Source organism: Episyrphus balteatus, chromosome 4 (genome assembly GCF_945859705.1).
Source record: "Episyrphus balteatus chromosome 4, idEpiBalt1.1, whole genome shotgun sequence".
NCBI classification, from domain to species: domain Eukaryota; kingdom Metazoa; phylum Arthropoda; class Insecta; order Diptera; family Syrphidae; genus Episyrphus; species Episyrphus balteatus.
This window is the reverse complement of record NC_079137.1, coordinates 12,446,419-12,467,125: the sequence shown is the minus strand read 5'-3', so window position 1 is coordinate 12,467,125 and position 20,707 is coordinate 12,446,419. Positions and strand designations below refer to the sequence as shown.

Sequence of the window (20,707 nt, the reverse complement as noted above, 5' to 3'; positions counted from 1 at the left end):
ATAGAACCGCCTTTTAAAATCAGATTTACTCCCAAACTACTTAAGGCTTGGCCACACCGGAGGGTATGCGGTAGCGGTACGGGTAGAGGTAACGGTACTTGTATGAAAAAAATTCGTAACTGACATATCAACGTTCAGATGTTGAATTTTTTTCATACAAATATCGTTACCGCTACCCGTACCGCTACCGCGTACCCTCCGGTGTGGCCAAGCCTTTAGTCGATTTTAACGAAATTTTGTAAACAAATGGATTTACATAATTTTAATATAATACAAAAATAAAATCTTGAAAAAAAAATAATTTTTTGATTAAAAAAAATTTCGAATATAGGACATTGAATTTTTTGGAGTTTTGGTTTTAGGTTTTGACAAAATAGCTTATAAGGAGTTTGATTTGATTGAAAACGGCTTTGACGTGCTTTTTCAGGAAAAAAGGCGTCCTTCCCGACAAGGAAAAGGAGAAAATTGAAGTTAAATCAGCGGCTAACAAGTCTATAGTATCGGCTCCTCCTCAGCAATCAGTTGCGCATCAAAGCTTTATCAGTTCTCAGTCGAAAAGAAAATCTGGACCCCAAGCTATTACATTTATAAAAATAAATAAATACATAAATTTTGGCCACTATTTGGATACCACACAGGGAACACAATTTTTTTTCGCACCAGTGAAAGTTAGAAATCCTACGATGCTACCATTTAAAATGCATGTCAAAACTACACTATATGCAGCTACTGGTGTACTGTGAAATGTTTTCTTTTCTTTTAGATTTTAGGGTGAAAAAACCACAATGTTGGATCTCCAGCTACCCGCCTCTACCCCTGGGACATCGAGATCGTAAAAAGCTGCAAGACTGTATTGTTAAATGTGGTAATTATGAAAAAAATACTAACCTTTATCTAGAACTGCTTTGGATTGCTTCTATTTGGGTCTCTGACCAAATAGTCGACAGATAATATCCTGAGCATATTAAAATACTATTTTTTTTTTTTCCATTTTTTTTATATTTTGAAAAATGTTCAAGTTGTTTTAATTTTGTTTATTCACTAATTTCAAGAAATGTCATATTTCAGGGTTGACACTTCTTGTCAGTTGAAATGGGATAATTCGTAGTGAAAACTGCGAAATTGTCTCATTTCAGCTCTAGTGAAAACAGGCTATTAAAGCAAATATTAATTTTTTGTTTAAACAAATATCCCATACATTTTTATTTCAAAAAAAAAATCCCACCATATATTAACACTGTTTCATATAAAACAGACGAAAAAGAGAAAACACCATCGACAAGCAAAACCAAGATATTTCCCCAAACAGGTGGCGCTTCACCCATAAAAAAGAATTTTCAATATTATATTTTTTAAATAAATAAATATTTTTTTATTAGTTCACAACTATTTGCACAACAGAAAATGAACACCCCAGTTCTCTTGGTTAAAAATTGCACTCTTTTAATTGGACTTGTTAAACAATTTTGGTATAACATCACCACATTTTGCTGATAGTTTTATATCAGCCAAATGATCAGCTCTAGTTTCACCAATCGTCACAATGGCAACAGGTAATTGTAAATCTTTATTCTGCAAAACCATTCTATACCCAGAAAATACCATCAAACTAGATCCAAGTACCAATAACCCATCGCTATTATAAATCATCTCTGCTACCTTATGTATTCTATCTTTTGGCACATTGTCACCAAAGAATACAATTTCCGGTTTAAGATTTCCTCCACAATCCGGGCAAGGGGGTATTTTGAAATTCTCAATATAATCCAAAGGAATTTCAACGTCACCATCTGGCCGAATCATTTCCGGAGCTTGTTTCAATTCGGGATTTATTGTATTTAGGATGGATTGGAATTCATGCCGATCGATGCGATAATCGCATGACAAACATTTAACAATGTATCCACTCCCATGCAATTCGACAACGTTTTTTGCCCCTGCTTTCGTGTGCAGACGGTCAACATTTTGAGTGACAATCCCTTGAATGCGACCTTCACGTTCAAAACGAGCTAATGCATGATGGGTGGCATTCGGTTCGGTGCTAGAGAACTTTGGCCAGCCAACAAAGTTTCGTGCCCAGTAACGCTGACGTATTGCTTGAGATTTGACAAATTCCATATGTTGGACAGGTCGATGATTTGAGCGAGCGTAGAGGCCAACACCGGCCGAACGGTAATCGGGAATACCTTAATTATAGCAAATTGTCTTGAAAATTAGTGTTTTTTGAAAGGCAAATCTAAGAATAAACCTGATTCGGTGGATATTCCTGCACCAGTTAGAACAAGAATATTTGGTTTGTTCTCGAGGAAGCGTTCCAGATGTTTGACATCGCTTTCTTGAACTGGTTTGTGCTTTGGCACAAATTGTAAGGTAACACTGGAATTGGTGTGGGTGGATCGGAAGCGTAGGATATTAGTTAAACGCATTTTTAAGAAAAAATGAAAATACTGTAAGACAATGTAATGTTTACGAAAGAAAATATAAAAGTAAAATCACAGAATCACATAACACACAGACCACAGAACGAACGAAAAACAAAATTACGGATGACAGATAAGATAAAATTTTAAAATCCACACAAAAAGTGGATTGTAGATTACAAACAAACAAACTTGCATTAATTTTGTGGAACTTTTAAGCTGATACCACAATGGAAAAAAAAATTATAATTATTTTAAAGACATTACTAGATTGGGCACTTTTTTGCAAAATACCAAAGCCAAAGGCTAGACCACAGGACCACACCGGAAGGTAAATGCGGTAGCGGTACGAGTAATTGTATGAAAAAAATTCCAAACTGGAACAACAAAATGTAGGTGTGGAATCCCAGCAAACGCAGAACTACAGAAAAAACCGGTGAAATATGTACGTAAAAGAAGTACTTCTTTTCCACTGAAAAAATATAGGAGCCCGGGAAAAAACTCAGTTATATACTTTCTGTATATAAGAATACGTGAAGCAGCTATCTCTTTCTTGCATGCAAGATGAAATAAATTTCCCCTCCATTAATAGTACAGACAAATGTACTTCAAAAGTGCATCAGCGAAGCACTTCTGGAAGTGGTTCTGATGTACATTTTGCAGTACTTTTTTACCTACAGAAAAAGCACTGAAACTTGTACTTTTAAAGTACTTATTTGGAGCACTTTCATGGGTTTATATCCGTACTGCTAAAATCCATATTTTAATTTCATCTGAAAATAAAAAAATCTTCAAAACAAACAAACAATTCTTTTAAACAACTATTATTTAATATTTTATTGGAAAAACACAAAATAGTTTTTTTTTTAAAACAAAATACATAAAAAAAAGATCCTTGGGCACGCCACTGTGGCCTGACCAGTTGAGAAAAATGAAAAAAAAAAAAAAACTCTGCAGTCTGCACTTTGGTGGTAGTTTTTGTATCTTGTTTTGACTTTTTTTTTCTAAATGCTCAAGGCTGAAGCTGCTGTAAACTCAGTCAATGATGTCTGGAATTGATCGCCACTAAAAGACAGAAAAATCAATAACTTTATAATTTATCAATTTTATAATCAGCATACCTTTATTTTCCAAATCAATTGGTGGTTGTTTTTGTGTCATTTTTTTTTCTAAATGCACAAGGCTGAGGCTGTGCATTTTGATGGTGGAAATGGTGGTGGAATTTATGTGGCGTGCCGAAGAATTTGTGCGGTAGATTGTTTTTTTTTTTAGAAAATAGTTTTCACAAATAACACTGAGAAGATTTTATTTATTTTTTAAGTTAAATTGTTCTATTTATCTATCAAATGGAGCACAGAAAATTTTTTTTTTTCTTAACGAATATGTTGCTGCGGCTATCAAGGTTTCACTAGAAAATATAAAATGCAGGAAAAGTCAAATCAATGGCGCGCCGCCATTACAAAAGAGACAAAACTTTGTGCATTGCATACATCGCTCTCTTTTCCTCCCATTTACCAAAGAGTTTATTTTTTTCAGGAGAAACAAAACTACAATATTTTGAGGGGAGAGATTTTGGTAAATAAGGAAACACATACACCTACAAAGTATAGACTTTGTTGGTGGTTGTAATTTCCCCTAAACTACTGAGGTTTGGTTTGCAGGGATATTTTCACATTAATTTTGTGGAACTTTTAAGCTGGTACCACAATGAAAAAATATTTATATTTTTTTTAAGGGCATTGGCAAAATACAAAAATTAAGGAATGACCATACCGGAAAGGTAAGGGCCTGGCTAACAGTGTTGTGCCCAATCACGTTCCAATTCACATTTTCTAGGAACAAACGTCAAAAAGAGAAAAATCCTCACCCCTCTTGCCTACAACCTGACTGGTTAGGCGATTGAAAAATCGCCGTGTAGCCCAGCACTTGGGCACTTTTTTGCAAAATACAAAAGTAAAGGCTAGACCACAGGACCACACCGGCTTGACCACACCGAAGGGTATATGCGGTAGCAATACGAGTGTATGAAAAAAATTCCAAACTGGAACAACAACATTTAAGGCTTGGCCACACCGGAGGGTATGCGGTAGAGGTACGGGTAGCGGTAACGATATTTGTATGAAAAAAATTCCACATCTGAACGTTGATATGTCAGTTTGGAATTTTTTTCATACAAGTACCGTTACCTCTACCCGTACCGCTACCGCATACCCTCCGGTGTGGCCAAGCCTTTAGGTGTGGAATATTTTTCATACAATTACTCGTACCACTAACGCATTTACCCTTCGGTGTGGTCAAGCCGGTAAGGTATGTGGTAGCGGAATATGGTAATTGTATAAACAAAAAAAACACACCTGAATGTTGACGTTCTGGTTTGGAATTTCCGCTTGAGTTAAAAAATCACATTTTCTTTTCCAACTACATATTTTTCGTCTGATAAAATTAAGTGCATAGACGTCAAATAATGTCACTAATGTCACTGTCAGTAGTCATCCTTATTGTAAAGCATACATTTGTGGAAATGTATCGTCTTTGTAGCTGATGCGAAACGAAAAATTTTCAAGTCTCCAAAGTCGACAACGAAAATGCTAAACGAAAAAATATCAAGTATTCTGTCAAAGTCAAAATAAAAAAAATAAAAATAAATTTAAAATCAAGAAAAATCAACAGAAAATAATTTTTAAAGGAAGAAATAAATGAGTTAAAAGTGAAAAAACCGTCAACACTGCTCTTGGAGTCAAGAAAAATGCACAGGACAGTACAAAGTAAGTGAAAAATGAGTAGATTTGTTCACGATTCGATGCAAATGGTCTTGCATCGTTGTAAAAGTGCAAAAGTGTAACATTTTCTTAAACTACAATAACCAAATATATAGACTACAATTTTTTACACTTTTGCACTTTTGCTATACCCTAACCCTATTGCAAAAATAAAATACAATTATGGTGCAAAATTTGTCTTTTGTAGTCGTTGTAGAAGTAGGTGTAATTTTACACCTTCTCGTTGCACCGGATCGTGAATACCCCTAGTGAAAACTCTCCAATTTTGTTCGCTAGAGCTGCGTAGTGAAAAACGAAATTTTTCGTTCAAGATTTGGTCAACGGAATTTTGTATGGAAAATTTCTTTTCGCTTCAGCAGCGTACTAGGGTTAAAACCTGATTGGTTAGCGTTAGGCGATTGAAAAATCACCGTGTAGCCCGTCACTTAAGTGGAATGATCAGAAGAGAGAGTATTCTTGGGTGGTTGTTCAATTTTTTTGTAAAGAAAATTGTATTAGTGCCTGGCTACACAGTGATTTTTCAATCGATTGAAAAATCACATGCGGTGGCTACACACTGTTGTGCCCAATCACGTTCCACTTTTACATTTTCTAGGAACAAACGTCAAAAAGAGGAAAATTTTAGCAATGGAACTGTACTGCCCTCAGAAAATTCAGTTCCCTTCGTGAGCATCTTCCCGTTTCACACTTCATCCCTCTTGCCTACAAACTCACTACTTAGGCGATTGAAAAATCAACGTGTAGCCAGGCACTTAAGGCTTATAACCACATACACCACTTTTTAAAAAAGTACAAAAGTGAAAATATTTTTTTTCTGGCAAGCGCAATTGTTTTGTGAAAAAGAGTATACAAATTGTTTTTTAGACCGAAAAATAAGCTTTCTGCATCATTTGTTTTAATTTTCCAGTCCGAAAAACTATACAAAAATGCGTTTGAAAATTTTCACTTTTGCACTTTTTCACTTTTTGGGCCAATGTAGTTAAGACTTTAATTTATAAAAAAAAAATAATAAAGTATTGAAAAAAAATCAAGCAGTGTTATTTTTTAATAAGGGGCATTCAAGAAACGGTATAACCGTAGAGTGGTAAAACTGTCAAATTTTTGTATGGATTTGACAATTTGTTACTATTTACCAGGTTTACCAGAGTTTTCCCCGTTTCATGAATACCTACCCCTATTTTATTTTATTTTGTTTTTAATATCACGAGCCTGAAAAAAATTTAAAGAAATGCTCCTAGTGCCAAACATATAACCAATCACCTTATTTTCACTTCATGTGTACCATTTCCATCATTCCAAAAAAAAACAAAGAAAAAATCCAAAAATGATGTGTCAACACAAAAATGTCAAAAAAAAATTAACACCAAACCGCTGTCAACAGACGTGGAATATACATTTTTCCGTTTTCCTCGCTTTTTCTATTTATTTGTTCCACAAAAAACTCTTATTTTTCTTCAATACAAAGAATTAAACTAATATTCACATAAATTCCAAATGTAATCGATATAAAGACAAATTATGGACAAAACCCACATTTTCAAGGCTTGCATTAAAGCCGTCAAAGACGACACACAACATCCAATTCTAGATAAAAATCGTATCCTCCAAACTCGTCCACGAGATGAATTTGCCAAACAGGCCAAAGATGCTTGTAACAAAATTACAACTCTCCGAAATGTTTTGCTAGAAAATCGTTCAGCTTATATGAAAATTGGTATGCATCTAAAATCTTCAGCTCAAATGACCGATGGTCAGCGAGATCTAATCGATAGAGAATCAGAAAAGTTTGTAAATTTCTATACTGTGCATTTGGCTCAATTGCGCAGCGATTGGAAGAAAATCAAACGAAAACGACAACATCAACAACACATTGAAGTTGTTTTAGATTTGTTGACTGAATATTTGAAAAATGTTTATGATATTTTCTTGGAACAAAAAAAGTATAGAGTTCAACATGAATTAGATAGTTATAGATTGCTCAAATTGGCTTCGGATAAGAAAAAAATCCCAGTTAGACCTGGCGGGGAGATTGTCAAGAAGCCATTGATGAGTAAATTATCGTCAGGTTCTAGCGAAGAATATATTCCTAATGGTAGCAATGATGACCATGAACAACGACACTATTCGTCAGCGAATGGTAGAGATCGTTCTTCCTATCGTGGATTAGATTCTGAGAATGATGAAGATGATGATGACGATGATGATGATGATTTTGATGGTGAACCAACAAGAATAAGGGAATTGGATAGAATTAAACGAAAATTAGAAACAAATGACGAAGCAAAAGTAGCACTCGATGAAGACATTCAGAAATCTCAGCAATTAGTTGATGAGGAAGCAAAAGAATTGAGTCCCGAGGACATTCAAATGTTTGAAGAGGAGAATGTTCAGCTCTTCCATGAATTGCAGGGATTATCTGAAGAAGTAGAGTTAATTGAGAAGAATGTAGTTGATATCGCACAGTTGCAGGATATTTTCACAGAGAAGGTGAGTATTCATAATTTGTCCTAATTTAGACTATATAATTGAATATTTTCTTTCAAGGTATCTTTACAAAAACATAATATTGAGAGAATTGCTAATGCAGTTATAGGCGCCACAGAAAATGTCAAGGATGCCAATGAACAGATTAAGCAAGCTATACAACGCAATGCAGGCCTTAGAGTTTGGTCGTTATTCTTTTTGTTAGTTATGTCATTTGCTTTGTTATTTTTAGATTGGTACTATGATTAAACAAAAAAATTAAACAATTATATTATATTATAATAAATTAATATAAATTAGAAAATTCTATTAAAGGATTTATTTCTTAAAATTTTACTTAAAAAAAAAGACCAATGCAGAGTGTATGAATCAGAATGGAATAGTATCGATTCCTCAAGGCATTTGCGTATTGTACTAGTTGATTTCGAAAAAGCAATCGATAGACAGCGACGAGATCTGATATTGGTCTACGTCAGAAAGCCAGGAGTTCCAGCTTATAAAAACGAAAATAAAATGTCCCGTTAGATTCACCGAAGAGTTCCCCAATCAAAGTTGGTGTTCTGCTTGAAAATCCAAAAGTAAATCAGTTATTCTTTGCTAATGATGGAACCATCATAAGTGAAAAGTCAATATCTTTGCAACGAGCACTTGTTGATTGGGTGGATGTTCTTGCGAAAAACTGAATATATATGCTGCTTATTTTAGACACAGAGACGTTCCTATGTCGGACATTAACTTGAATGAAACGATGCTTCCTAAATGCGAAAACTTCAAATACCTTGGATCTATGATCAACTGTGATGTAGTATATCGTAACTTGAACTGGACTGATCCTTATAACCTGCTACCATAATGAACAAACGTCCAACTTCTTTAGATGCTAACTTTAAATAAAAGGCGTATAAATAATGATCTAATATTTCTACATGCTCCATCAACTTCTTAATGGACACATTGATGCTCCAAACTTGTAAGCTTGTATCGGGATAAATTATTGCGGAGATTCTCATCACCTTTGAAGATTTGAACTATTACACGTTGACTTTCAAGGCACAAACTATGGCATACATGAACCCCTTTATCGTATGGGTAAACTTTTTAATTCAAACACTTTGTATATCGACTTTAACATAAGCAAGGTGAAATTAAAGACAAATTTTCGGACCAGTGCGCCACTCTCGTGATTGTTTTTCGATGTGTGTAATAATTTTATACTGTAATATAAAATTGTTTGTATTGTAGTGCTTTGAGTTATTAACTAACCACTAACACATGCACTTATGATGAGCCTCTGATTGTAGATCGTAGCTTGGTCTAAGCTTACTACATCTGAAATTCTGAAGTGTAAAAAAGAAAGTTCTAAACTGCAGTTTTTCGCCTAGTATTTACATAGGGTATAGAACGACCTTCTTAGCTGGTAGTGCCATGTACATACAATGAAAAAACCCTGATAATCCAGTTCAAAAGGCCATATAACTCAATCACGAGGAGGCAGGCCCAAAAACTCGTTTAGCCACGAGAACTGCATTCATTTGACCGCTCACATGGAACAGTTCAAAATCGAGAAGCCATATGGAAGAAAGAGAGAGTTGTGGTTCTTCCCTTCCGATATCATGATTGTAGTCGATAATAAAGAAAAAAAAAATATAAGAAAATCAACAGCAACTCTTACAATTATGTGAAGAAATAAATCCATTCCTAGGTTTTAATGCAATGTAAGTTGATTCGGTTCAAAGTTTTGAATAAGCGATTAACTTTCTGACGAACACCTACCTTATTGTAAAGACATAAAACTATTCCTAGTGGCGCAAAATTTTAAACGATTTAGCTAAATGCTAAAGTTAATTTAGTAATTTACTAAGTTAAAAATCAGTCTGCTTTTGACTTTTAGTAAATTACTAAAATGCCTTTACTATTTTACTAAATCGTATAAAATTTTGCACCAGTTTTTATTTCCAAAGTAAATTGATTCGATCCAAAGTTTTGAATAACCGATTACCTTTCTGACGCACTGCGTTCAATCGGCTGTTAAAAAAATTAATGCCCCAAGGCTCTCTTTTGTCTCCTACAACGTTTCTTATTTTCACTCAATTACATCAAGTGAGACACCAAAAGAAAGGTCTATTTAAGTTATATTCATAACTACCTAATTTTTTTCTAAATCAGTCAACTTTTCTTTAATGTGTACCAATGTTATTTCAATTCTAGATGGTTAGCATTAATAGAAATTATCAAAACTTTAAATAATTGAGTTACTATAAGACATGGTACGCAGTTCGTGCTAAATTTTAGCTTCCATACAAATTATCAAAGACTACTATAAGACATGGTACGCAGTTCGTGCTAAATTTTAGCTTCCATACAAATTATCAAAAAAAAATTATCCGAGCTAAAACGTATCCCATACAAATTATCGAAACTTGTATAGGAATTTTATATCGGCTAAATTCAGCTCGATCTGTGTACAAGGCTTATCAAAAAAAATTCAATTTTTTGATATTTCCTCCAAATCCATCAAGTGAGACATCAAAAGAAAGGTCTTTTTAAACTATTTATTCATAACTGAATACATATATATTTTAAATATCTCTGGTTCCTGAGATATTTCTAACCAAACATTTTTTTCTTACTTTTCCTTACATTCCGATGCCTATATGTTAAAAAAAAAAAAACAATTCAGCTAAACGCATTTAGTTTGGAATAAAAATGTATATCATTAATTTAAACACATTTCTCTTCTTAACTGGAATGGGTTGTTTATTTTATTTTAGAAAAATTGGGAAGATAATAGCGTGACAAGAACAACTAAGTACCGCAAACAAAAAACTTTAAATTGAAATAAAACTTTCAACAAAAATAGATATAAATCATTTTAACTGGGGTTGTTGTGCTATTAATTTATCTTAATATTATTATAGCTTCAAAACTTCAGTAACGGCAGTGACAATTTTATTAGCTGAGATACCAAACATATCGATGAGAACATCAGATGGACCCGACCTTGGTACGGCTGGAACGTACAAATGTTTGACCACAAAGTCACGATGTTCAGCAACCACACCACTCACAGCTTCACCAAGACCACCCTCTCGGTAATGATCTTCAACAACAACAATACGTCCGCCACAGGCACGTCCATTCTCGAGAATCAAAGCAGCATCAATTGGCTTGATGGTGAATGGATCCAAGACACGAGCGTGAACTCCGCTCTTTTCCAATAGAGCAGCAGCCTTCAAGCATTCGTACAAAGTAATACCAGCGCCAATCAGCAAGACATGATCTTGACCTGATTTCTTGACAATTTTACCCTTGCCAATGACAAATGGTTCTTCGTTGGGATAGATGATGGCAGTGTTGGGACGAGATGTGCGAATGAAGCAAATTCCTTTTGTGTTTGCTGCCAATTCAACAGCTCTTTCACAACTCACAGCATCTGATGGGTAGAAGATTGTGCTACCAGGAACTGTACGGAACATGGCGATGTCTTCCAAACCCATTTGACTGGGTCCGTCTTCACCAATACTCACACCGCAATGGGAACCGACAAAGTTGACATTTGTCTGGGAGATAGCTCCCATACGGATTTGATCGAAGGCTCGGGTGAAGAATGTAGCAAAAGTCGATGCAAATGCAATTGTGCGGTCACGGCAAGCTGCACCAATGGCAACTCCAACCAAATTCTGTTCGGCAATAAAGCACTCAATGTATCGCTCTGGGAATGCATTCTTCAGTTTGTCAGAGAAGGTTGAGTTCTTGGTGTCTCCATCGAGAGCAACAACACGGTCATTGTTAGCTCCGATCTTGGCTAAGGCTGTGCCGTAGGCTAAACGAGTTGCTACTTGTTCACCAAGTTTGTAAGCGGGTGGTGATGAGAGTTGAACATTTTTGATATTCACTTGTGGGGCGGGCTTAGCCTTGACTGGTGATTGAGGGCGTAAGGTGCGTTGTTCAGTAACAATCAATCCTTGCAAGTGCTTGATGGTCTCAGCGGCCTTAGCTCCCAATGGCTTTCCATGCCAGTTATCCAAATCCTCAATGTTGGGGAAGAATTTACCCTTGAAAGTCTTGGCAATGATGGCAGTTGGTTTGTTCTTGGTGCTTGCAGCCTCAGCGAATGCCTTGCACAATTCCTCGACATCGTGTCCATCAACAACCAATGCATTGAATCCGAAAGCATCCAATCGCTTGCGATAAACTTCCATTTGATGTTGCAGGGAAGTTGGTTCTGATTGTCCCAAACGGTTAACATCGAAGACAACACAGAGATTATCTAATTTGTAGTGTCCGGCAAAGTGGAGAGATTCCCAAATTGATCCTTCAGCTGATTCACCATCACCGACAACCACGTAAGTCCTTTATACAAAAAATTGGGAATATAATATAAATCACTTTGGTCAGTTTTGAGAGAACATACCTATAATCAGCCTTATCAAGGTTCTTGCCAACATAGGACATACCAGCAGCAACAGCAACACCCTGTCCCAATGAACCAGTACCCACATCGATGAAATTCAAACGTGGTGTTGGATGTCCTTCGAGATCACTGTCGATCTTACGAAGATTTTGCAATTCTGAAATTGGGAAGAGGCCAGCCTCTGCCCAAGCAGCGTACAAAATTGGGGCAGCATGACCCTTGGATAGAATAAAACGATCACTGGATGGATCACGTGGTTCCTTCAAATTGAGACGCATTGTATTGAAGAAGAGAACCGACATTATTTCTGCAATGGATGCGCATGATGTTGGATGTCTAAAAATCAAAGACAAATAAAAATATAATCAGACAACATTTTCAAAATAGAAAGGCTAACGTGTGACATTGACAATGAATCATACTTTTCTAGTGTTCAACAGTCTGACGGGCGCCTAAGGCATGTGGCTGAGTATATTGTGTGCCCTCATTTATTTGTTTACAAAAAAAAGACAAAAATAAATACAAGCAAACGAGCATTGTGGGCGTGGAATGAAAAACGACTGCAAACGTGATGTGGCACACTCCGCGTCTATATTTGCTCTCGTATTCCTCTATTTTTAGAAAACTATTTTTTTTTCTTTCTTCTGAATGAAGTGTGTTTTTTAGACTTTTCAAGATTTGAATTTGCAATGAACCTGTCCCAATATATAAATGTTTATTTTTTTTACAGGTGGAATGCACTTTTATATAAATTCATTTAGAAATGAATTTTTCCTACTACTACTCAAAAAAGTTAAAGGAGCAGAATGTTTTTGGCTTTTTCGTGGTAATTTTGAAAAACGGCTTAGGTAGCCGTTTTTCTGTGTTTTGTTGAAAGCAATTTTCAAAAATCGATATTACGGGACCTCTCACCTGTTTTATTAATTTTTGATTTTCTTACAGACCACTGACCAGATTTCGAGGAAATTTAGCATACAAACATTTTTTGAGTACCTGCAATATACCTACTGAATATTTTTTTACAATACACATTTTGGTTTTAAAAAAGTTGATTCTCAAAATATGTGATTGAAATTCCTTAGATTTTTTTTGATGTTGATTTTTAACAGTTAAAGAGATGCAATAACAATTTCGTAATTAAAAAGAATTATTAAAAATAAGTGTGTAATTTGTTTTAATTTTTTTTTAAGAATGCTACAAAAGCAAATTTAGTGGCGTACTTGTTTTGGAACTCAAATGCATTTAAAAAATAGTTTTTTTTTCGTTTGAATTTAGAATTTTTAACGATCCAGTCATGTACTTTGTATTCACTATTAATTTATGTATGTTCTAGGTAAATATTTGCTCTGTATTCAATGGGATTTTAAAACCTTTAATTTGTGAGGATGACACAAGTTATACATTTATTTATTTTTCAGATTCCAACTGTCAATAAGTGCAGGCAAATCTTCAATTTTATGAGTAGGTAAATAAATTAATATTGTTTTATATCATGAACTCGTAATGTTTGTAGATTTTTTATAAACCTGCATACAATTAATCAACAACAACGTCTTTATGTAATAAAACCAAGTTTAATGTGTATTTTTAATTTTTTTTTGTAGAGTAATAATACATTTGTGGAAATTGGTGCAGTTACCAAGGACCGCAAATTCAAGTATAAAAATTTATTAGTTTCTTGATACTTTTAGGGTACATTAAAGATTAAATGAGGAGCAAAATAAGGACCTTGTGACTGCAATTATTCAATAGGCATTTTTCGCGATTTGTTTCAGGCCAACAAATTTCAGGGAGACATACCGTATCTCGATTATCGAAAAACGATATTGTTTCGACGATTCTTTGTTGTCCGTAACTTCAATAACACTGGTCAACAAAATTGAACTTTTTTTTGCCACAAGAAATAAAATATACTTTTCTGAAGATTTTTGGTGTGCTAAACTCAAATTTGAAGTTAGAAAACATTTGAATAACCTCCGTTTTTGAAATATTACAGTTATAAAATGACAAAAAACTTAATTTTGACCGTTTTCAAGGCAATATTTTTATTTGAGGCAATTTATTACAATCAAATTTGTAACGGTTCCTTTTATTTTCTTTTTCCAAAAACAGTTTAAATCTTTCCGATATATTTTTTATTGTCCGAGATATCTTATGTTTAAATTAATTACCCAAAAACAAGCTGAACTTTAGCTAAAGATTAAGTCACTGGTCAACAAGATTTTTGCCACAAAAACCAAAATATATTTTTCTGAAGGTTTTTGCGGTACTGAATTCGAATCTGAAATTTCATCAATAAAATTTTGATTGTTTATTTGGCAATTTTTCAAATAGCCTTAAAAATCGGTAATTAAAGAAAATTTGTCAAGATAACAATCAAAATTTTATGGATACAAATTTAAAGCCAAGCTTTGGAAGAACTTGGTACACTTTTATATCTCAGTACTTTTTGTGCTAGCATAATTTCAACATAGGAGAACTTGGCTTTTTTTTAACAGTACCTAATGTTTTTGTTTAAAATGCCCGGTTTTGGGATTTTCTTTTTTTTTTTGTCTAAAATAAGTTAAGACAAATTTCTTCACATCACGTTTCAAAAACAAAAACTGAATGTTATCACTTTCCCATTAAATGATTTTCAAAACATGTACCTATCTAATCGGGTTCATACACTAAATGAATACCTACCTATATCAGATAGAATCGGATAGACTTCAATAAAAATTGACTTTAAAAATACAAACAATCTACAATTTGTTTGTAGGCTAGGTACCTATGTTCTAAATAATAATGAAATAATTTAAAATCCAATATTTATTTAATCTAAACCTTTACTATCACCCACAGCCGGTATCTTCCATTCCACAACTTTCCAATGAAAAAAAAAAACAAAAAAAAGTAATAATCATGAGATATCTATCTATCTAGGAAAAGGTTATCGAGATGACTTTTGTAAATATATTTCAATGACGTACCCTATCTACTCATGAGCAAGCAATAAAAAAATTAAAAAATATATATAAAAAAAACACTTGTCTCTCAGTTTCTTAGATTTCAGTCATAATCATGAGATGATCCCTCTCCCTCCCAGCCCAGCTGCTGGTAAATGAACAAAATGAATAATGATCATGCCACTGTAAATGGGGTCGATGACGACATAACACATAACCAACCATAAATAGACTTTGATAACACACATCATTTCCATGTGAAAAAAAATGTTCCACAAAAAGAAGAACAAAAATTAAAAATCAACCGGCAAATTGGTGCAACAGATATACACAAAGTATAGAAAAAAAAACAAGCCTTTTTTTCAATACACCTATCGTATTTGCACGAATTTAAGATAGAAATAGAACCTTTCGATATTTGCTCATTTTCAAATCAATGCCGACTAATGAGAACCTTTCAGCAATTCGCTGAGTATATAAAAATAAACCATCAAGGTCAAAGAGGTCATATTTGATTTTCTAATCTTTCTAATCCAATTGCACTAATAAACTTGTCCCAATTGCATATTTAAAACAAAACCTATTAATTATATCCATGCGATATGATAAATTTCGTGGTCAACATGAATTAGAAAAAAAAAACACGTGTTTTAAGTACAAAAATAACGCCATTCACTTTGTACATACTCACAAAATATAATCAACTTTAAATTAAAGTGCAATGCATATAGAAGTAAAAGAGGAGAGGAGAGAGGAAAGATGAAAAGTCATGTTTTTTTTTTTGTTGGTTGAATAACTTACCCGGACTTGGAAGCCTCAGTTGCAGAAATCGAATGGATACGAAGACGATGAGCAATATCCTTCAATTCCTGAATGGTTTTACTTTCTGGCTTATGGTACGACATAATTTAATCACTTTGTTTTACTTTAATTAGAAAAAAAGAAATCAAAGTTTAGTAGGTATATTCTAGAAAGACAAACAAAATAAATTAAATAAAAAACTTCACTCACTCGGTAACAATAATGAAAATAAAAAAATGTTGATAACAGGAGACTAGCTGTATAGAGTATTTCCAAGTCGTTGTTGAACGGTGCACGAAAGCAAGCAAACTGAACTGACTATGCAAAAAAAAAAAAAAAACAAAACTGTGAATATGGATGAAGTAGAAGTTCCACTAGATTTTCCAAAGTGCCGGTAAACTTGATGTTAAAGGGTGTTTCAGAAGTTACTTCATATCGCTCTATTGGAATTCAATCGAAAACAAAATTACGGTAGGTAGAAAAAAATTAAAACGCGATTATGTATTTTATATTTTTGTTTATTTTCCAGACTTAAATTTCAACTTTAGTTTTATACTTAAGTAAAATGGGACGCTCATTGTAAATGGAATCATATACATAAAAGTGAGTACAAAGCTCTTTTATTTAAATAGGTCATTATTTATTAAAACTAAAATATACGTTAAAAGCTTCCAAAAACATTTGGGCATGAATTGAATTGTCGGATTTCAACAATTTCAAGGTTTTGAGTAATTGAAAAATTAAGTTGCTCATGATCCGATTTTTAAAACAGTTTGCGAAGGTAATCCTTTGTAAAACTCGTTGACACTACTTTAACAAAACGAATTCTCGATATAGTCTTTTTAAGCAGTTTTTCTTTAATGAGAAAGATATTGGAGTCTGTAATGGAACGGCGAATCCGTTTAAGTACGAAAATTACAAATCTCTTTTTTAAGATTTTCGAAAAAAAAGTACAAAAAAAAGCATTCTCAAAAAACATCCATCGATTGCGACATCAAAAGAAATGTCTCTTAAAATTCTATTTATAAAAGAAACCCAAGAATTTCTTTGAGGTTGGTTGCAGACTTAATCATAATGGAAATAAGTTTTTTTTTTTTTTAAGGTGAAGCAGATATCTTTGCAAAATGCGGAAGTAGATATCTTTGGTGCAGTATGGAAAAAAAAATCCAATTTCATACGCATCATACGGTTTTCGAAAACCAAGAATTCTCCGATTTCATATGTATCGGTATGGGATAAATTCTCGTTTCTACGGATATTTAGCTAAAGTTAATATTTTACCAGTTTACAGAGAGTATATCGTCGTCGTTCAATGAAAACTCCCAAGTCCTTTTTTCACTTTTTGAGAAATAGCGTTAGAAATTGACCATCCAATATTAACCCTCTGTAGGCACACCTCTTTTTTGCGAATTTGGCTTATACTTTTTCATGTCGCTAGAACTTTTTTCGGTCTCATTATTTTATAAAGAGTCATATATGAAATTGATGTAGAATATTGTATTCACACTTCCAAAAAATTGTATTTTCACCCTTTTTTTTGTGACCACATTTTATTTTTGTCCTGCCAAATTCGCACCCGTGTGCCGACAGAGGGTTAAATATCCAAAAATGGTAGATTACTACGTGTTCGTTAACATTTTGGTAAAATAATTCTTTTGTTACAATTAAGAAATAAGGCTTCCGTTATTGGTTAACGTTGAAGAAAAAAAAAATAATTCTTCAAAAATAAAGAAAAATAGCTTTTAATAATTTTTGTTTAATTTATAGTTAAGCCTCCTGAGAGCATCTGTCTTAAAAAATTTTTTTTTAAATGAAATTTTTGGAAATAGAACCGTTTTTTTTTTAATCCGATTTACTCCGAAACTCCTTTTTCGATTTCAAAGAAACTTTTTGTAAAGAAGCACTTATATAATTTCTATTCATATGTATTGTATAAGCAAAAAATAAAATTTTGAAGAAATTAATTTTTGGATTTAAAAAATAATTTTGAACATTTTTTTTTGAAAAATCTAATTTTCGAAAACGGGACATTGAATTTTTTTTTTAAATTTTGGTTTTAGATGTTGATTTCTAAAAAATGGCATACCAATTTTATTTTAAAACTTTTTTTTACAAAAAATCATTTAGAAAAAATTAGTTTAAAAAAAACGGCTCTAAAGATTTTGAATTTTTTTTTCTAAAAATACATCTTTTTAAAACAAATGAAATTGCATACATGTGTTAGAGGGCAAATCAATTTCAGATGCTGTTTTATTATTTTGAAAAACTATTTTTATGTTTTTTTTTTCTTTTTTTGTTTTTATATACCTACCTACAATAATTACATTTACTAAATTTCTATACAATTTCTAAGAGCAAGTTCGTGCACACCAAGTCGTGCATTTTAGTTTTTATCAAAATCGTAAAAATTGGCCTTGGGAAGAGGACATATCCAACGTTCACTAATTGCGTCACTGACATTCATTTCTTCCTTGAGCAAGTACATAGGCTATAATTTCTTAAACTTATTTCTAATCAAAAATAAAATAATCAAAAGCCAATAATATTCCTTACACCCTTTAACTTTTTCTCCAATACATACTTTCAAAGTTTAAAATAACAGATACTACTCAACACTATCATAATCTTGCTACTAAATTCCAATAAGAATTCCAGAAACAATATTCCAGTTGGAGTATGTATGTATTTTTTTATTTTTTTATTCAACATATTATTTTGAGCAACGCATGTTTGTATGTAGGTATACATACGAATATGGTTCGATTTCTTTTTTCTCTATCGAATCAAGAAATTAAATTATTTATTAAAATTGTAATTTTCTTTGAAATGCCATCTTTGACAATGAATTCACAACGCCTTCGATAGCTCAGTTGGTAGAGCGGTGGACTGTAGAAGTATAAAATTGTGTAGACATCCATAGGTCGCTGGTTCAAATCCGGCTCGAAGGAACCTGATAATTTATTTTTTTTTAATTTTGTGATTCGAGAAATTGGAAAAATTGCTTCGATTCATAATTTTTGCTGAGTAATTAAAACCAAAAATATAAATATTTTAGCGAAGAATGAAATTAAAATTAAATTTTGAAAAGCAGGGTCCTATTTATTGCTTTTATATTATATTTATCCAGTATTTAAGGGGTTTTAGACTACCCTTAATTTAAAGGCAAATTGGTTTTGAACAGTAAAATCGATGAGAAGAATTGAAGAGGGTAATATTGGCTCATATGCGAAAAGAATAAGCTTAAGCTCTATCTCACTTTTCAGTACATTTTCTAGAGATCTATCTCAAGAAAATGTAGGTACTGAAAAGTGAGATAAGAGCTTAAGCTCGTTTTTATTGCATACAAGCCATTGTGTTCCACATCCGCGCAGTACGATTAAAGAAAGAATCTCTCTACTTGACGTTATGCCTGAATTCTGAAGTTAGGCTCTTGAGCATCTGATGTGATGAGAGGGGCGGCTACTAGGGTGAGGTTCTTTAGAGGAATACTAAAATTTCTTTTTCAATATTGAATTATTGTTTTTTATACAAATATTTTATAAAACAAGGATAGGCATGATACAATAAGACTGTATTGAAGAGACGCGATTGTGTTTGTTAAAGCCCCATAACATTTTAAGCCCTGTCCAAAAAGATCAAGTGTGCATCTGTTATCAAGGCATGAAAATTGTACTCAAACTTGCGGCTAGATAGTAATAGAAAAAACGAATTCTATAAAATAAAATTCACACGAAGTCTTTATCATTATTTGTCATTAATATGCAAAACCCAAGACGAACCACATTTAACAAGTATTTTTATTCGTTTTTTGCAGTAAGAAAAATATATCTGCCTTTTAGGTTGCTTGTAAACCTTATCAGTTCTAAATTACATAACTTAACTAAACTAACTAGGTAACCAATGTCTAACTCATGAGAAATTCCCGCCTAAGTAACGCTTTCTGCCTCCAGTTATTTGAACTAAGTGATTTGAGATCAGAACAGGATGCATTTTCGTCTATTAGGTGTTTGAACTAGGGTATTTCCTTCCTAGAGATTTACTACAATTAGTAATTTATGTTTATGCCTGGTAAAACAAACCTCTTTTGCGTTATATTTGTATCAAAACAATCTAGTTTCCGAAAAGGACAGAGTTGAATAAGGGCTTTGTTAAAAGTTACGAAAAACATTCGTAAAGCCTTGGATAAAAATAAGCTTTCTTATTCTTTTAGATCTGCGGTTTGGCTATCTGGCATGATGGCAATGTTAAGGTGTTTGTATTTTCTTTCGTGATTTCGTTCTGCCCAAATAGTCTTGCTGCAGTTCCATCAGCGAACCACTTGATTCCGTTTTCATAAAAAGTGTAGTCTGTGGATTCACTTACCCACTCTGCGTTGCTACTAAATTTAGTTTGGAAATTATTTTTGAAATTGCTTTTGTTGATCATGTAATGTCTTGAGATGTCAAGCAGGTTTTCAACTATGGAGTTGGATATCGAGTCCTCTTGAGACCTACATTTTTGGACAATCACTTACCAATTGATGTGTCGAGAATTTGTTTCCAATCTGTGCCTACCCTACATTCAATCTCGTTTATTTCACAAGGATAAAATTAATCCCCAATATGTATCAAAAGAACAAAAAGAAATAAAAGAAAACAAAACAAAAGACTTACCAGGTGATATCTTGAACAACAATAGATTCAGACTTGAATATGATTTTTTTGGTTCGAAAAATCCGCTGTAATTGAATTGAATAAGGAAAATAATTTTAGATTCTTAAAAAAATCCTTTTGTGATCGGAAATATGCTCTCGAATAGTCTTTTACTGTAAGCCATTCGGAGATTTTGATATCGTTCTATAATGACTTCACCAAAGACTTT

The 20,707-nt window shown here is 33.1% G+C and overlaps 3 protein-coding genes and 1 non-coding gene across 4 annotated transcripts; 2 read left to right on the top strand and 2 right to left on the bottom strand.

Annotated features, from left to right (window-relative positions):
• Positions 1–1,389: 1,389 nt before the first annotated feature.
• LOC129918385 (NAD-dependent protein deacylase Sirt4) lies at positions 1,390–2,526 on the bottom strand. The gene is made up of 2 exons (XM_055998876.1): positions 2,249–2,526; positions 1,390–2,186 (listed from the first exon to the last, which is right to left on the bottom strand). The coding sequence occupies exons 1-2, from the start codon at positions 2,424–2,426 to the stop codon at positions 1,444–1,446; spliced, it is 921 nt and encodes a 306-aa protein (XP_055854851.1). The 5' UTR covers positions 2,427–2,526; the 3' UTR covers positions 1,390–1,443.
• Positions 2,527–6,563: 4,037 nt separating this feature from the next.
• Positions 6,564–7,988, top strand: LOC129919707 (syntaxin-18). Its single transcript, XM_056000679.1, has 2 exons — positions 6,564–7,687; positions 7,745–7,988. Exons 1-2 carry the CDS (start codon positions 6,719–6,721, stop codon positions 7,931–7,933), a joined length of 1,158 nt encoding a protein of 385 aa, XP_055856654.1. The 5' UTR covers positions 6,564–6,718; the 3' UTR covers positions 7,934–7,988.
• Positions 7,989–10,414: 2,426 nt separating this feature from the next.
• Positions 10,415–16,172, bottom strand: LOC129918702 (transketolase-like protein 2). The gene is made up of 4 exons (XM_055999402.1): positions 16,058–16,172; positions 15,848–15,971; positions 12,099–12,434; positions 10,415–12,037 (listed from the first exon to the last, which is right to left on the bottom strand). Exons 2-4 carry the CDS (start codon positions 15,949–15,951, stop codon positions 10,597–10,599), a joined length of 1,881 nt encoding a protein of 626 aa, XP_055855377.1. The 5' UTR covers positions 15,952–15,971; positions 16,058–16,172; the 3' UTR covers positions 10,415–10,596.
• A 2,530-nt stretch (positions 16,173–18,702) lies between these two features.
• Trnay-gua (transfer RNA tyrosine (anticodon GUA)) lies at positions 18,703–18,795 on the top strand. Its single transcript has 2 exons — positions 18,703–18,739; positions 18,760–18,795. It is a non-coding gene; the product is annotated as a tRNA-Tyr (tRNA).
• The last annotated feature ends 1,912 nt before the right edge of the window (positions 18,796–20,707 follow it).

Excerpts from the sequence above, each read along its gene's own strand:
- LOC129918702 (XM_055999402.1), bottom strand. The coding sequence starts at position 15,951 with ATGTCGTACCATAAGCCAGAAAGTAAAACCATTCAGGAATTGAAGGAT. Across the intron at positions 12,435-15,847 it reads ACTGAGGCTTCCAAGTCCGG|ACATCCAACATCATGCGCAT; the intron begins GTAAGTTATTCA and ends TTTGATTTTTAG. Across the intron at positions 12,038-12,098 it reads CTTGATAAGGCTGATTATAG|GACTTACGTGGTTGTCGGTG; the intron begins GTATGTTCTCTC and ends TTTTGTATAAAG.
- LOC129918385 (XM_055998876.1), bottom strand. The coding sequence starts at position 2,426 with ATGCGTTTAACTAATATCCTACGCTTCCGATCCACCCACACCAATTCC. Across the intron at positions 2,187-2,248 it reads AGGAATATCCACCGAATCAG|GTATTCCCGATTACCGTTCG; the intron begins GTTTATTCTTAG and ends GCTATAATTAAG.
- LOC129919707 (XM_056000679.1), top strand. The coding sequence starts at position 6,719 with ATGGACAAAACCCACATTTTCAAGGCTTGCATTAAAGCCGTCAAAGAC. Across the intron at positions 7,688-7,744 it reads AGGATATTTTCACAGAGAAG|GTATCTTTACAAAAACATAA; the intron begins GTGAGTATTCAT and ends TTTTCTTTCAAG.